Source organism: Brienomyrus brachyistius, chromosome 3 (genome assembly GCF_023856365.1).
Source record: "Brienomyrus brachyistius isolate T26 chromosome 3, BBRACH_0.4, whole genome shotgun sequence".
In the NCBI taxonomy this organism is placed as follows: Eukaryota; Metazoa; Chordata; class Actinopteri; order Osteoglossiformes; family Mormyridae; genus Brienomyrus; species Brienomyrus brachyistius.
In genome coordinates, this window is record NC_064535.1 from 9,246,951 (window position 1) to 9,263,484 (window position 16,534).

At 42.5% G+C, this 16,534-nt stretch overlaps 1 protein-coding gene across 5 annotated transcripts in view; it reads left to right on the forward strand.

Annotated features, from left to right (window-relative positions):
* Positions 1-16,534, forward strand: part of LOC125739227 (disintegrin and metalloproteinase domain-containing protein 12-like) — a 66,088-nt gene that overhangs the window by 39,777 nt on the left and 9,777 nt on the right. The window contains exons 12-20 of one of the 5 annotated variants that reach the window (XR_007397098.1): positions 5,578-5,755; positions 7,655-7,744; positions 8,529-8,724; positions 9,689-9,797; positions 10,366-10,564; positions 11,599-11,676; positions 11,805-11,832; positions 13,058-13,166; positions 13,811-13,938. Coding sequence is in view for 4 of the 5 variants with exons in the window: in XM_049009103.1 (XP_048865060.1) it covers positions 5,578-5,755; positions 7,655-7,744; positions 8,529-8,724; positions 9,689-9,797; positions 10,366-10,564; positions 11,599-11,832; positions 13,058-13,166; positions 13,811-13,949; positions 14,787-14,895 (1,363 nt within the window). In the remaining variant the exon portion in view is untranslated. Of the gene's footprint in view, positions 1-5,577; positions 5,756-7,654; positions 7,745-8,528; positions 8,725-9,688; positions 9,798-10,365; positions 10,565-11,598; positions 13,226-13,810; positions 13,950-14,786; positions 14,896-16,534 lie in introns of those variants that run through there. The other 4 variants (XM_049009103.1, XM_049009104.1, XM_049009106.1 and 1 more) reach the window with 4 other exon arrangements.

A 16,534-nucleotide genomic window follows, 5' to 3' on the forward strand; every position in this document is an offset into this window, starting at 1 on the left:
AAGCTTCTGTAAAATAAAATAACGTAAAAGCACTATCTTTAGTGTACTTTATGGTACACTAGCAATTATACAAAGAAAAACCCTGTTAAACTAAAGTTGCTGACAGTAAATGTCTAGTGATTCATTTTTAATAGTCTGCAGATGGTTTTAATTGTCTAGTGTTCTGAATAGGATGGAGTGTTAGTGGAGCTGTCAAAGGAGCTGAAGAGAATTGTGCAGAGCTTGCAAATGGACACTGTAGATACACACGCGCACACACACACAGACACACACACCTGGGCTATTTCAGTTTTCTTCAGTTGTTGTGTCTGGCGACACTGATTTTAGGAAGAGCACTGTGAAAGACTAGGAAAAGCACTGTGAAAGACTAGGAAAAGCACTGTGAAAGACTAGGAAAAGCACTGTGAAAGACTAGGAAAAGCACTGTGAAAGACTAGGAAAAGCACTGTGAAAGACTAGGAAAAGCACTGTGAAAGACTAGGAAAAGCACTGTAAAAGACTAGGAAAAGCACTGTGAAAGACTAAGAGTTTTCTAAAGTGGAAGTAATGGGGTGAACAAGAGAGCCTTCCTTCACTCCTGGGAATTCCTCTGACTTCCTTAGTTTACTGCAGTTAATATAGTGTGAAGCAACTCAGGGAATGGAATTAACATTCCTGTTGTGTCTTCAGATTCTGCAGTCGTAGGCCAAGTATAAACACTGAGGTTGTTAGTTTGTATTTCTCGTCCAGACCAGATTCCTGTTTGGTTAAAATGGTAGTAGGTGTGGTGACATAAATACAGAAGAAAACGGTTGGAATTCTCACATTTCGTTATAGATAATCTCATTAGCTGCAGTAGTACCATGTAAAACTGTATAGTCAACAGTCCTAACGAAGCAAAAAATAATATATCTGTACCTGGCAGGCGGTTTTTGTGGGTTTCTCTCTGTCCAACCTGCTGATGGGCTTGAGATTGCTATGAATTTTTTGTGGTGCATAAAGATGAGATTCCACAGAGAGGCATGATAGAGCTGTTAATGTGACTGGAGGAGTTGGGGGGGGGGTATTAGTTACAGCCAACTCTTCATTGTTAAGTTGTGATAAACAGGCCAACTGGGCAAATGCCAGAGAACCAGCTGCATATCTACATAAAGACCAGGCACTTCCTTCGTGGGTGGGGGTGTTTTTCTGAGTGAAGGGTGCAGATGGCTGAAGTGTCCTCCCCCAAGTAAGAAAAGGCTGCTGTAATTCCTTCAGAGAGAATCAATTCAGTGCAGACATCTCCTATTGCCCAGTGTTTGAGTTAGCATTTATGTATTTAAGCTGAACTTATTCATGTCTTTTTGAAGTTAATGTAACTAAATGTGGTTGAAGGCTTCTACCTTCTTGCAATTCTGCTGTAGATTCACATTAATGTAAAGGGCGTTGTCTTCCATCTTTATGACATGGATGCAGAAAGGCTTGGTAATAAATTAAAAATGATGATGTCCAACCTGTGAATGTTTTGAAATATTGCCAGGTTCACCCAAACCATTTGTTGTTTTATTACTATTGTAAAAAAACTTATCGCTGTTTCATAACATATACATGTGTTATGAAAGAGTTATAGTCTGTGACAAGAGTAACTGCCAAAAAAATAAACGATAGGCAAGAAATATGTACTACTTTGTGCATGAAACATATTGGACAAACACTGGATTTACTCTCTGTGTCCTCAGCATCATGTTACTCAGCTTGATATGATGCTAAGTGAATCATAAAAATGAAAACAATGACTAATATTTACCTAATATATTTAATATTTAACAGACTCGGTCTAGTAAATCCGAAGCTTAAGCCATATGATCATGGATTTGGTTATCTTTCCTTTGGCTTGCATCGATGTCATATTACGAAGCACAAGTTATTGCTACAAGTGTCTTAATACGAGTCATTTTTAAAAACATTATGCCAGAGTGTCTTAAATCCAGCTGATTGACGATCTGATTAGTGCTAGTTGACCAATCGCCATCCTCACAACTTTGATGGATGAATGGATGCATGGACAGACACATAGATAGATAGATAGATAGATAGATAGATAGATAGATAGATAGATAGATAGATAGATAGATAGATAGATAGATAGATAGATAGATAGATAGATAGATAGATAGATAGATAGATAGATAGATAGATAGATAGATAGATAGATAGATAGATATACTAGACAGACTTTGGCTGTAACAGGAGAAGATGGCTGGTAGGGATCCAGATTCCACATGGAAGCAGACAAACCCAAAGTCGTAACCCCTGGCAGAGGTGTGACAGCTGCAGTGATGATTTGTGTTGCTCGTATTTGCTTTCCTGTTGAGAAAGTCCTGAACACTGCCAGCTGTTTTAGCCTGAGAAGCCTTCCTCTGTTCTTACCAGTGGAGTGTATGCTATTGACATTCTCCTTCGTGGGAGTTACCATGTCCACTGGCTCTTAGAACATAAAGTGGAGACATATAAAGGTGACAGATTGGCACGGCAGTCCATGGCAATCTGCTGTGATAGTGTTGCTGGGGGGGGGGGGGGGGTCATGTGTTGTACAGACTCTGGGTCTTATTATCTCCAGTCTTCCTCAGACTTGTTCGCAGCTCACTCATTGTCAGCTGGATGAAGTTGTGACAAGTACCTAGCATGTGCTCTCAAGCTGGTGCAGTTTGCCTCTCACTGTGTGGAGGGGCTGAGGCTGGAGATGGGCAGTCAGATAGGTCAAGGAGCACAGCTATTACAAGGAATAACATTTTACACTGATTGCTGTATTTTCCAGCTTGCTTTTCTACTATAACGTTCAGAAACAGGTGATGAGTGATTCGCATCGTATTTTGCTTGTGTAAATATTTTCTCAGTGATAAAATCCTTGCAGGGTTGTGCATTTGAATTACTGGCTCTGTGTAGATTTTGTGTGATCTCCTTGTGTATCTCCCAGCTTTCTTTAGGTCCTCCGAAAGTATGTTGTTTGTGTGAATCGGTGTCCCTATAGTGCCCGTGGTATGTACCCACATGCCCCGTACTGCCCAGGATAGACTTCAGGCTCACCAGTGATCCCAAATTGGATAAACACTTATTGAAAATGGATGAATTACATCTTTAAAGGATATTTCATATGCATGTCAACATTTGTCAACATATTACCATAGATGATATATATTTGCTTTGTAGCACTACAGGGGTATGTGTCTTATACATTTTCCATAAAAGTCAAATAAAAGCATATGCAATTTGCATTCTTTTTTCTGTTCATGCAATGCATATTAATTGAATAAGATGCCAGACCTCGTAATACATTGTCTTGAGGGGAAAAGTAGATGCGAATATGTGGAAATAAATGGTAGCAGGGACACAGCACGGGAACCGGTCAACAAGGGGGCAGATTCCTTGTTTATACATAACTTCCATAATTGTTTGTTGTAGCAAGGTGCTCAGAGAAAATTGAGGATGGAACAGAGAGTTAGAGTGTCCTCTGGTCCCGTTGCTAAGCAGCAACTCTTTGCTCAGTAATGCATGCCATATGCCACGGACCTGGGGGCTCTGCAGCACTCTCTCATACCTTTAGTACAGTGTTTCCCAATCCGGTCCTCAGGGACTTGCAGACAGTCCACATTTTTGCTCCCTCCCAGCTCCCAGTGGGAGCAAAAATGTGGACTGGCTGGCAGGGAGCAGGGAAGGAGCAAAAATGTCGACTTTCTGGGGGTCCCTGAGTACATTAGAAATACTGCTTTAGCGAAACGCTAGAGAGCAATACCAATAAGTCTAGAAGCAATTGATTAAACAATGTACTTAAGCTGAATTAGCCTATTTATAATGGAATGAGGTTTGAAAGAAAATCCTAAATTAAATGTTGCCATAGTTTTTTGGAGTCATTTATTATTTTTTATTTTTTTTCTCAAAGAACTGTGCCCTGTATCGTATTCTTTTCTGAATGTTGTAACACTATGTAACTGAAGAATAGGCCGTTTAGATTTTTTTGGACAGCAATGGGACAACAAACATCTTAGAAACTGGCTCAGGAGCAGAAAAAAGGATATAAAATGGTGCAAAGTAAGCTCTGGTGCTTTTCTGCTGATGTGGCCATCGTGTCTTAGCACAGGACAATCTGCTCACTGCATTACACATGCAGTGTCTGGCAAACCTGATCTCCTCTGCTGGCCCAGACGCCTCTTGTCTCTCACTCATAAAACACCTTCTTTTATCCGTAAAACAAATAATAACATGGGACAGCCAATCAAAACACCTCATGAATATGTCAGAAACTCTTAGTGCTGTGGAACCAAGCTGAAAGTTTTCTTTGGGCTTTGTAAGAGTCGAGTGACAAATTGAAGGTATTTGCTCAGAGTAAGATGTGGTCCATTGATTATGTGATTATGTTCAGGAACTGTGATCTAATAGCATCAAGGATGCAAAGTTAATTGTCCAGGCTTGTTTTTAATACTAGATGCAATATTCATTCTCTCAGACATCTCCGCTGTAATACCTCAGTTACATCATTTAAAATCAGTCTTGGCCCTGACCTCGGGCCTGTCATTTCTAGTATCTTTGCATTTCATAGACGTCACAGAAGTCGAATAACAGCTCAGAGAGTTTGTAGACTGGCCAAGCAAGTTCTTTGTTGCATCAGAAAACTGCAAGTAAATAAAGATTCTTGTATTTCCCGATGGTTTGCAGAAGCCTTGTGAATGAAGCTGAACTGAACTCAGATGCAGACATACTGTAGATTTCTGTTTCCATTTAGGTTGTACACATTGTCCTCAAAACACATGATTTGATCCCACTTAAATAGGAGAAATGCAAGGCAGTTGGATTCCCAAGTCACTATGGTCTACATATTTATTGATTAAATGCGATGCATTCACAAAGCAAAACAAAGAGAGCTAGCTTCTCTAGTCTCATCTAAGAGACTTTCATATCACTCTTCAGGGAATGATACTGAAACAGCATTTGGGATGCATTCAGAAATGCCTGGCCGGTGCGGTATCTCCAAGGCGAAGCTTGTTCTGAATTACATTGACAGGAACCTAATGGAAAAGGCATTCTCTGTACTGAAGTGCAAGAGGAAGACAAAGATTCGCAAAAGCCCGTGCTTAATTACGTCAGTCAAGAGCTTGACGATCCAGACACACTATCGGCAAGTGGATTCCCATTGTCTCAGGAGATCGACACTCTCAAACTTCTTTCCAGAAACCACAGACCATGGATATCTTCCAGTTTCGAGTCAAATCAAGTCAAGTCAATTGGGATTTTATTGAAACACCAACCATATTCAGTATATTGCATACGGTGATGCAAACTAGCATTCCCCAGTGCTTTATACGTGATGTGCGCAGATAGACGGGACAAATGCAAGAAAAAAAAACATTACAACGTAAAAGTAAACAATGATGACATGTTTAGAATGTTCATTTCCTTTATGATTATCTTGCAGTCGAAAAAGAATAGAGAAAGCTGTAGCATTTTTATGCATTTGTATTGAAGCATGACCACAACAGTATTTTAGTGTTTAGTAGGGAGAGTTTGTTTTTCTGAGGAACTAGTGCCCTTACTGTGTGACTGTTTTGCCCCCTGCCCCCTCAGGTACCCGTTTCCCACGGTGTTCAGCAGTTGCAGTAAGAAAGATCTGGCAGCCAGCCTGGAAAAGGGAATGGGCATGTGTCTGTTCAACATGCCCGAGGTCAAGGTGCTCTACGGGGGGCAGAAGTGCGGCAACGGCTACGTGGAGGAGGGCGAGGAGTGCGACTGCGGCGAGCTGGAGGTACAGCACGACTTCAGCTGTGAGCAGACAGCCAGCCCCCCACATTCACCCCCCTCCCCCCCCGGACGCCCTGGCTTGCCCGGGGCATGCCCTCCTAACACTTCCCATAACAGCGTGTTCGCACATGGGTCGTGTCCGTCGTCTAGAATCGCGTCGAATTAAAACAAACTCTTTCTTAATTAACACGGCTGGGGCTGAGGGCTTCCATCGGCCCAGCTGTCAAAAATGAGCACAAGTTAACAGTGGAGGGAAGGCAGCCCCGCATCTGGACTGCAGGTACCAGGGCAATAGCAGCCCTGTAGCAGCTTTCCAATAGAAGGCAGAGACCAGAGTCCGCATAGAGAAAAAAAAAAAACTAGCATAAGAAAAAATGCAACAAAAGTAAAAAATAAAAATAAAGGAAATCCGAGTGCATGTGTTTGTGCCAAATCAGGCAGCAACAAGCCTTTCTGCTCCATTTGCCTTTTTCAAAATAAATCTGTCTGTGTTACTGTATATATTTCCCTTCTTTTTTATAGTCTCCTGTAAAATGACCATGAAGGCACTTGTGATTTCTGCTGCACTACTTAAACTGTTCATCATTTTCCAACATTTGGGAATTTTCTTTCCATGGTTTGTTGTTTATTTGGGTGTCGATTCATGCCGAAACAGCAGAATCTCTACGCATTTGAGTCTGTTTCTATGCATATATACGCCCGGTACATCTTGCTGGTGATGTGAAGTAAAATATATATACAAACACACACATATATGACAAACATGATTTGTCCACACAGATTCATGTCCAATCTAGAAAAACACAGAATCTCAAAGAGAAATTGTCCAATAGTGCAGGATTGTTTTGTCCAGGACAACTTTTCCAGACTCGAAAAAGTCTGACTCACGTGCAAAATTCTAATTATGCAGTATGTGATCATAAACAATTGAAAGTGATTTGTTTTGTCAAAAAAGTATAGCACTATTTCATTTGCTTTGAAAAGGCATAAATAAATTGTTATAATTTCCATGGTATAATGAGTTCTTAGAAGTGACATTCAAAGTGTTGTGTTACTTTGACTTATTATATGGAAATTATCTGGGAAAACAACAAATCAGAAATTGCAAATTAAAGCCAGAAAAGCCTTGGCTTGAATATACAACATTGCAGGGTGACCCTTAGAGGCCTTAAAAAGTTCTGTCCAAAACTTTTCTAGGGAAAACATACTTTTTCAAAAGATAACTGAAAGCAGTCAAAACCGCAGTGAGTGTTTAAATTGCTGGTGATACAGTATTGAGGATATCTGCAGTTCTGACTGGCTGTTTGGCAGATGTCCCCTGCTGCTCCAGTGAGCACGCCAGCAAATGAGGAAGAGTGGGACAGGTGGTCACCTTCAGCCTATACAAAGGCAGGATAAGATCTCTCAGAGAAACAGGGTCCAACTTGAATAAGCATGTAAGATCCAAATCTTTGCTCATACTCCCTTCATGGGAGTGCAGTGACGCACTCCAGTGACACTGCAGATCTTAATGGGATGGAACGTCTCCAGTGTCCATGCCAAGGACTTCCATGATAGTACCAGACTTGTCACCAGTGATATCCTAGGGCCTTTACCAACCTTTTTCCATGTTAGAAAAGCATCCCTGGACATTATTTTTGGCATAATCTGTATAAAGATTTCAAGTCACTAGCATTGATCAACATTGGTCAATCATCTTCAAGAAAAGGAGGCAGTGAGTTTGTGTTGTCTTGAGAGTTAGTACATATACCCTGATAAGGATGACAGTCACGAAAGTGTATGATTGGATGACTCCCTGCAGTAAACCGCCACGTTCAGGATGGTGGGCCAATCAGTTTTCTTTGTTAACATTACAGCTGTAGTGCTCAAAAGCAGTGACCTTCATGTGTGGCTTCCGTCTTAGGAGTGCATAAACCCCTGCTGCAATGCCACGACCTGCACGCTGAAGGCCGACGCTGTCTGTGCACACGGACAGTGCTGTGAGGATTGCAAGGTAACGTTTTATCATTAATACTCGCTCACTAGTACTGACACAATCATAATTTACTGTATGGCAGGGAAATTGCGTTCCAGAGCATTGGAAAATGCTAAGGAAAGTCATGCATCAAAATAATGATGCACTTATTATGTTTAAATTATCTTTGATGCTGTAAAACTTCAATTTTATGTCTGCCAGAGTTTAGCCAATTCAAAATCTCTCCTCTCGGCGCACGCATATTTGCAGTCTAACAGATATAGCCTTGCGTTTGACAACTCAACCACTAGCATACCATGTTTGGCTAACCAGAACCCTGTGAAATAATTTAAGCAAGTTAATTAAGTGAGCTGGTGGTGAAATTTAACAAATACCCGAAACGGCCGGGGTGTTCCTTGGGAAGAGAAGTGGTGTTCAGGCCATGCAAGGAGAGTTCAGTAACTTTGTGGAGAACAGAAGAAATTCTTGTTGCTTTTTATTGTGTTATCATTCATTTCTATATAGTCTAATGTAAAATTTCTTAGGAAATATGTACTAACTATAAAGCTGTAAACATTTCTTTGACTGACTGAGACCTATTCACAGTATATATGTATATATTCTGTATTACTCTCTCTAATGATGTTTAATCCATGTAAAGCACCTTGGGACGATTCTGTTGGGAAAGGCGCTATATGAAAATAAATGGAATTGAACTGAATATGTGCACAAATGCATACACACACATACATATTATAGGTATATATATATATATATATATATATATCATATGTGCTTGACCCGTCTTCCCCTGCCTCGGCAGCTGAAGCCAGCAGGAACGTCGTGCAGGGAGTCCAGCAACGCCTGCGACCTGCCCGAGTTCTGCACGGGTGCCGCTTCTCACTGCCCCGCCAACGTGTACCTGCATGACGGCCACTCCTGCTACGGCGTGGACGGTTTCTGCTACAACGGGGTCTGCCAGACCCACGAGCAACAGTGCATCACGCTGTGGGGCCCGGGTGAGCGACTGTGCGGCTGCTAGCCTTAGCAGTGGCATGCATGGTACTTAAGGACCCTTAGATGTGAGACTAGCTCAGGTTTCAGGAAGGACCGGCTGAGCACAGTAGCTAACATAAACATTGCAGCTTGGAGAACTGCTAAAATTAATCTGATAATATTTATATGATAGTACAATTGGTAACGCTTTACGTTAACTGCACCCTCATAATGCATTTATAATGCATACGTAGGACATTTAGTGTGCCTTCATAATGCATTTATAATGCATTCGTAGGACATTTAGTGTACCTTCATAATGCATTTATAATGCATACATAGGACATTCAGTGCACCTTCATAATGCCTTTATAATGCATTCGTAGGACATTCAGTATACTTTCATAATGCGTTCGTAAAACATTCATAAGCAACATGCAAGTATATCTTAACAGCCTAACGTACCTTAACAGTTTTAATATACATTAATAAACATTATGCAATTATAATGCTTGTTGTTATTAAGCTGCTAAGGTAAGTTAAGGTATACTTCCATGCTGCTTATGAATGTTCTATGAAAGCATTATGAATGCATTATAAAGGTTCACTGAATGTTCTACAGTGGCATTATAAAGGTGCAGTTAATGTAAAGTGTAACCGTACAATTTATGTGATAACTACTACAGGTCATTGGTGGACATGGAGACCTAGAATACAGAAAGTGTCTTTTATGTGAGTATGCACACCAGGGGCAGATTAATGCATAGGCCATCTTAGGCTATAACCTAGGAGCCCATCAAACAGCAGGGCTCTGCCCCACCTCAGAAAAATTGAAAAGTTCATTAAATCGCCAAAACCTAAGCGTCCATAAGTCAGTCCAGGGCCTCTAGGTGAGTTAATCTACCTTTGGTGCACAAACTGATGCAGGCATTGCCTTCCTTGGGCTTGTTTCCCATCATATTGAACTTCCTCTGTTCTCCACCGCAGGAGCAAAGCCGGCACCCGGGATTTGCTTTGAGAGAGTTAACTCTGCTGGGGATCCGTATGGAAACTGCGGAAAAGACGGCAAGGGGTCGTTCGCTAAATGTGACGCGCGGTGAGCTGAATCTGAGAACTGCATGGGTTAGCGTAATGACTCACAATGTGCAACCGTCATTCTATGACTCCCCGCAGAGTCCTTAAATTCATACCTGTTGAGCACCAATAGGTTGGCCACATACAAGGGTCGTGTGCCATGTGATTGGAGAACGAGGGCTGTATCCCCTGTGATTGGAGAACTGGAAAGGAATCAGCGTGGCAACGCTATTAAGGTTATGCATATAGAGAATATGACTTGCTGAAAGGGTTTACATACAAAAATAACTGAATCAGAAATTTATAGAAGTATTAATTGAATCATTCAATATTTGCCTTAGATCTCAAATTATTACTTCAATAAAATACGGTCCTTGTGCCTTATTTCTTTTTTATTACAATGGTAACAGAAATGACAGAAATTACCAATGAAAACTTGAATCTGATTGTTTTGCTTGTCTTTCTAACGATTCAGATTTCTCCTAAAGCAGCGCACAGAGCTGTTGTTCAAAGGAGCCTGCAAACGCTACTACTTACTGCAAATCCCATGAAGGCGATTAAGACGTTCTTACTTTCTTTCTTTTTTGCAGAGATGCTAAGTGTGGAAAAATTCAGTGCCAGGGAGGAGCCAAACGGCCCGTCATCGGCACAAATGCGGTCTCCATCGAAACGAACATCCCGCTGCAGGAGGGCGGGCGCATACTGTGTCGAGGGACACATGTCTACCTAGGGGATGACATGCCTGATCCAGGGCTCGTCCTTACGGGAACCAAATGTGGCGATGGCATGGTGAGAGGGGCTGTAAAGGCTTCAGAGTGTCTCTAACTACAGCATAAAAGGGAGTTAAAAGAATGGCTTTGCATATTTTGCAGACGCTTTTATACAAAGTGACATACACTCCAGGAAGCTGGGTTAGCGAGTCCCAGGACCAACTGGGGTTAGGGACCTTGCTCAATGGTCCAACGATGACATCACTCTGCCAACTGCAGGATTTGAACTGGCGACCTTCGGATAACAAGCACTGAACCATCGAGCCACAGTGACTCTTTTGTGTTCCGTTTGCAAATTCAAAATCGGATAAATACAGAGAAACATTAAATATTACCACAAATTGTTGGTTTTGCAGTCCTTTTTGAAGGCTGTGCTGTATGTTTGCAAATGGCTGAGAAGGGGAAAATCCTAACATAATCCATTGTCTTACTTTTCTTGCCCAAGCATTCTGAAGTGGTGGAGTCATTTAAAAAGTGAAATATTTGCAGGGTTACGGCCAGCTCGCTTCCCTCTTTCGAGCCCAATGTTAGCCTGTTATGCATGTGTCAACATCTTTTTTACATCAAGGGGCTGAGGGTTTGGTCATAGGGATTTGCAGATCAGGCCAAGTTCTTCACGTATAGGGAGCTCCAGGGTCAGCTTAGGTGAACCATGAAGTCAAGCCGCATCTTTAGCTTGCTGAAACCTGAGGCCCAAGGTGGGGGGGGGGGGGGGGGGGTCAAATGGGTAACCAACAGAGGAAAGTTTTAAAAATGGGCAGGGGATCCTCAGCTGTCCGTCGCCTGCGTCTCTTTGTTTGCTAGGGGTGAGAGCTTCACTGCCCCCCTCCCAGTTGGCACCTGGCTCTCCCACACAAACACTGGGGAGGGGGGTTGTGACTGAAAGGAGCAAGGCTCTGACAGTAGCTCGGTTGCTGTTGGTGTTTTCTATTTTGGTATGAAGTATAACAGACAGACAAACCGTGCATAAAATTCAATACGACTAAAGCAACATATTTTATAGGGATATTTTGTCACGGTTTCCCCAGTTGACATTATGCTTCCATCCCATAGATGTGCCTGAACCGGCGATGCCAGAACATTAGTGTGTTTGGGGTGCATGAGTGCTCAAGGAAGTGCAACAGCCGTGGGGTAAGTGTGTCTGTAATGTCTCAGGTGGTTGGGGACATTGTTGGAGTAGATTGCCTTTTCTACACTCCATTAGTTTGTGACACTACACTATATTTTACTTCCACTCCAAATACTCCACTGCCTACCAGCCTCATCTCAGCTCTTCGCCGGTGTCAGGTACCTCCATCCCTTACATACGCACCTTACTGGTTCAGCTTTAAAGGTTGCATTGATCAAGCCCAAACAGCTCCACTCAATTTGGCTAACCTTAAGACGCCGTTCATCTTCTTGCTGGAGCGGGGAGACTAAGACTTTTAGATTTCTTCTCAAATGGATAAGTCACCTCAATGTGAGAATTGTAGTCTGGCTGGAAAATGGGACCACAGGATCTGTTCATTTTAGTGGTTTTCCTTGTTCGGCATTTTGAGTAAAGATTTTGAAGGGAACATTTTGACTTTGTTGTGTTAGTTGTTGTTTGTGTGGACCAGAAACACCTCGAGCACACAGGAATAATTCATCCATCCATCTTATAATTGCGCATTGAGCACGGAGTTGTGGGACACTGGAATCATCTGTGTATGATTCCCAAGGAATTGTGCAAGACTAGGTCTAAGCGCTCATTTCTGCTTCAAAGCAGAGTTGGATGATTTCAGCCTCTACAGGACTGTACAAACTGCATGTTAACAAGACGCTTTCCCAGAACGGTCTGAAATCTGCTGATCTAGATCAGATCAAGATGGTTCCTGCCAGAGGAGCCCTCAGCTGGATCTTATTACCTCACTGGGGTGTCCTACTGGGCCTCGCAGAACAAAATCATTTAAGGATAAGGACGTCCAAAAAAAACAGAGTGAAACCTTGGCACAGGAAAATCAGTAGATCTTCATGGTGTTTCCCTTCCCGTACTCCAGTACATTAGTTTCGGAGAAATGACACTTGCGCTCTGTAGAAAGGTGGTGCTCTTAGGTAATATTTACTATACAAATGTATTTCCACATTTCATTTGGGAAAACAAAAACAAACATTTTTACAGAAACGTTTCTAGAGGGTTTCACATTATGCATTATTATGTTAGCCCAAACCTGGCCAAATATAACACAACTGCATCTAATAAGGCAATGGAACAAAAGTTATAGAGCTGTACATTACTGCACCTATATCTAGAGATGACACATGGATTCATTAGGATTTTCCAGGGGCTTGCAGTGATCTTTAAAGGGAGCAGGTGGTCAACTGGATAACAGCATGTAACTGTGGTCGGAAGGTTTAAGGTTGAGAGCTAGAGCTGCTTACCTTAAACAGCTACCATCCATTCATACATCCATCCATCCATCTTTTAAGTCAGGGTCATGCGGATGAATAGCTGCATAAATATGAAACCTTGCAGAGTTATGGTGTTTGACAGGTATGCAACAACAAGAAGAACTGCCACTGTGAGATGAACTGGGAGCCGCCCTTCTGTAACAGATCAGGTTTTGGGGGAAGCGTGGACAGTGGACCCATGAGGTTGACAGGTATTTGCCACAGGGGTCAGACCTGTTTTAATTGGGTGGAGAAGTTACAAGCAACGTAGAAGGACTTTGACATGAACTACTCTGCCATGACCACCACAATCATTCTTACAGCTCTGGAAAAAATTAACAGACCACATCCAACGTTTCGTTTCACTCATTTCTCAATTTATGGGTATGCACCTTCATTAATGAAGGGCTTCTTCCATACTTTATGCAGTACATCTTCGGTCCTGCTTCTAGGAGCATGATATGATCTGTCCTAGCAGTGCACTTCACACCTGTAGTTAATGTTTCCCATTCCTTTTGAAGGTCATTTGGTGTCATTCTCCGATTTATCAGACACTGTCGGATAAGTTGACGGTCATCTCTGGCTCCCTCCATTTACCTGGCTGGTTCATTGTCATTCCCAGGGTCTCCTGCTTTGCCTTATTCTTGTGTACTGCTGTCTTAGAAACTTTGAGCCTGGAAGCAGCCTGCCTCACAGTGTAGCCTTTTTCTAGCAGAATCGGGATTAAACCAGGATTTCAGATTTTTTTTTTTTTTTTAAAAGAGAGTGGTCTCTTAATTTTTCCAAGAGCTATGTGCTTGCTAGGATGTTTCTTGTCACGTTTAAATTTTCCACTTTCTTATGTGTCCATTTACAGCTGATGCCAATGGGATGACAGCGGCTGTGGTGGTGACAGTACTGAGCCTCGTGGCTCTTGGGCTTGTTGCGTACCTCAAACGAAAAACTCTCCTCGGGCTGCTACTCACTAACAAGAAGACAGCCATTGAAAAGTTAAGGTACCATCCTCCAAACAGCCAGATAGTTAACTAGTTTAACGAGGTACTACCTAAGGTGGGGAGAGGGACTGTGTGCCCATGATCAGATGGTCAGTGACTCAAATTTGGCGGCAAAGTGTCACGGTTGGGCCCTTGAGCAAAGCCTTCAACCTCAACTTCCCGAGGGGCGTCGTGTCTCCCTGCTCTCTGATCCTCACTTTGACATTTCCATGGACAAAAACATCAGCTAAATAAATTTTTTTTTAAAAGTTGTACTTCATCGAAAAGAAGGTCACCATCTTTCTGTCTGAACTGTGGTTTTATGTAATATTTTGCGATAAGAGCTAGAAATCCTATTAGCAAAACAATGCAGTTTTGTGATCAATCTCTGAAAGATCACAAACCCATCCATCCATTTTCCAAATCACTTATCCTTCTGGGTCGCGGGGGGGTCCGGAGCCTATCCCGGAAGCAATGGGCACGAGGCAGGGAACAACCCAGGATGGGGGGCCAGCCCATCGCAGGGCACACTCACACACCATTCACGCACACATGCACTCCTATGGGCAATTTAGCAACTCCAATTAGCCTCAGCATGTTTTTGGACTGTAGGGGGAAACCGGAGTACCCGGAGGAAACCCCACGACGACATGGGGAGAACATGCGAACTCCACACACATATAACCCAGGCAGAGACTCAAACCCGGGTCTCAGAGGTGTGTTAATCAAGCTAGAGTTACCTGCAACTAGAACTAAATTTATACACGCGCACACACACACACACTCACACGTACATATGTGTGTGGTATATATAGATTGATACATGCATTGCTTAATAGTATTTCTCTGTATTTACAGGTCTGTGGATCCAAACCGACCCCCCAATCCACATCACTTGCGTTCCACATGCAGGTCCTCTCCTCCTCAAACCCCCCCAGCCAAGCTGCCAAGCGCCAGTATATATAAGGTGGGTCTCATTTCCCTTTGCTGTGCCCTTCCCTACGATCTTACTGAGATTACACACTGTAAAATGAACATCCACCACAAGACGTATTGAACTTCCTTCACTCGCCTATAACAACCGGTTTCAGTTTCCATTCTTCCAATGAGTGGCTTTATTAATCCAGAACCAATCCGAGGGCAACTCACAGGCTATACTGGGACCAGAACCAAACACCAGGCCCACACACAAGGCAGCAGGCTAGGACACTGCACCCGTAATAACATGGTACCCAGTTGAAATGCCTCGGCAGAGTGATGCCAACCTGTTACAGTGCAGTATGTAATAATGCCACACTCTGTAATAACTTGACAAAATGTAACAAATTTCCATCACATAATGCAATGTTGTTACATAACGCGTTGTCACACACCGTGTAAGAATGCTTTATGTAATAACACTTCATTATGTAATAGCTCGAGGAAATGTTACAAAATTATAGACTACATTATTTAAAAATTTTTAATTGCGACATTGGAATATTATTATGATCATGATCATCATTGTAATCTTTATTATTGTCAGCATTTAATTTGTTACATTCTGTCGGGTTATTACATAATGCGGCATTATTACATAATGCTTTATTACACACTATTGGCCCCTGTGCAAGGCTTCTAACCCTCATCATTTCAGGGGTGCTGGTTGACACTGAATTTTGGCCTCAGAACTGGATCTCACCTTTAAATATGTCTGTTTGTCTCATGCAGAGCATGATGGGGTATGTATACGACACCCAATTACCACACAGGGATGAACAAAGCATCACCATGCGATTCTATTGCACATATGCAGACACAGTCACACCCTAATTTATAATCAGCAGTTCTGAACAGGATGCCTTCGTGATGCTGAGAAAATCCCAGTCTGTGGGCGAAAACACACAAACTTCACACACCAGAGCTAGAAACCTATTCAACTCTGAAGCCATGAGGCAAAGAACACTGCCCGTCAAACCTATTTAAGTTGTCAAAAAAAAAAACAAACTCCCAATCCAATTAGATGCAGTGCGTTTTCCCAGTGAGGGCCCGGAGCAGACGCTAACTGCCAAGTGACGGAAAACCCTATTACTTTCCACAATTACTGTCAAAGCCAGACAACTGCTAGCTGGGTAATTGATTTATGTGTCATCGCTCTCTGAAGGAATATTAATAACCAGGGTGATATGAGAGAAGTGCGTCCGAGCTGTAATTGAGGGGTGGTGCCGTTTAAATGAGATTTAAACTAGGGGGCCTGATCATTATACCGGGCACATGACATGGATGCATGCCATGGCATCTAGGAGTGGGTGGGGGGATTTATTGGTTGAAGAATTGGTAGAAAACTGGAATAGATTTGATTTGCACTGATATGCATGCAGAGATGGCAAGCGTGACCAGCCTCTGAGGATTTTCTGCTCCACCCTGTCCCCAATCCTGAAAACCAGGACTTCATTGTTATGCAGCGGGATTTAAATGAAGTCCTCAGCATCTTCTACCAGATATCTGTCTCAGTTCCAATATTATTGAACTCACCAGTGGACGACCGAAAGGGACTATGTCACCGGCCTACATTGCCCAGTCGTCATGGGTCTTCACATTTTTGGGTTTTGGAAAAACACGGAGGC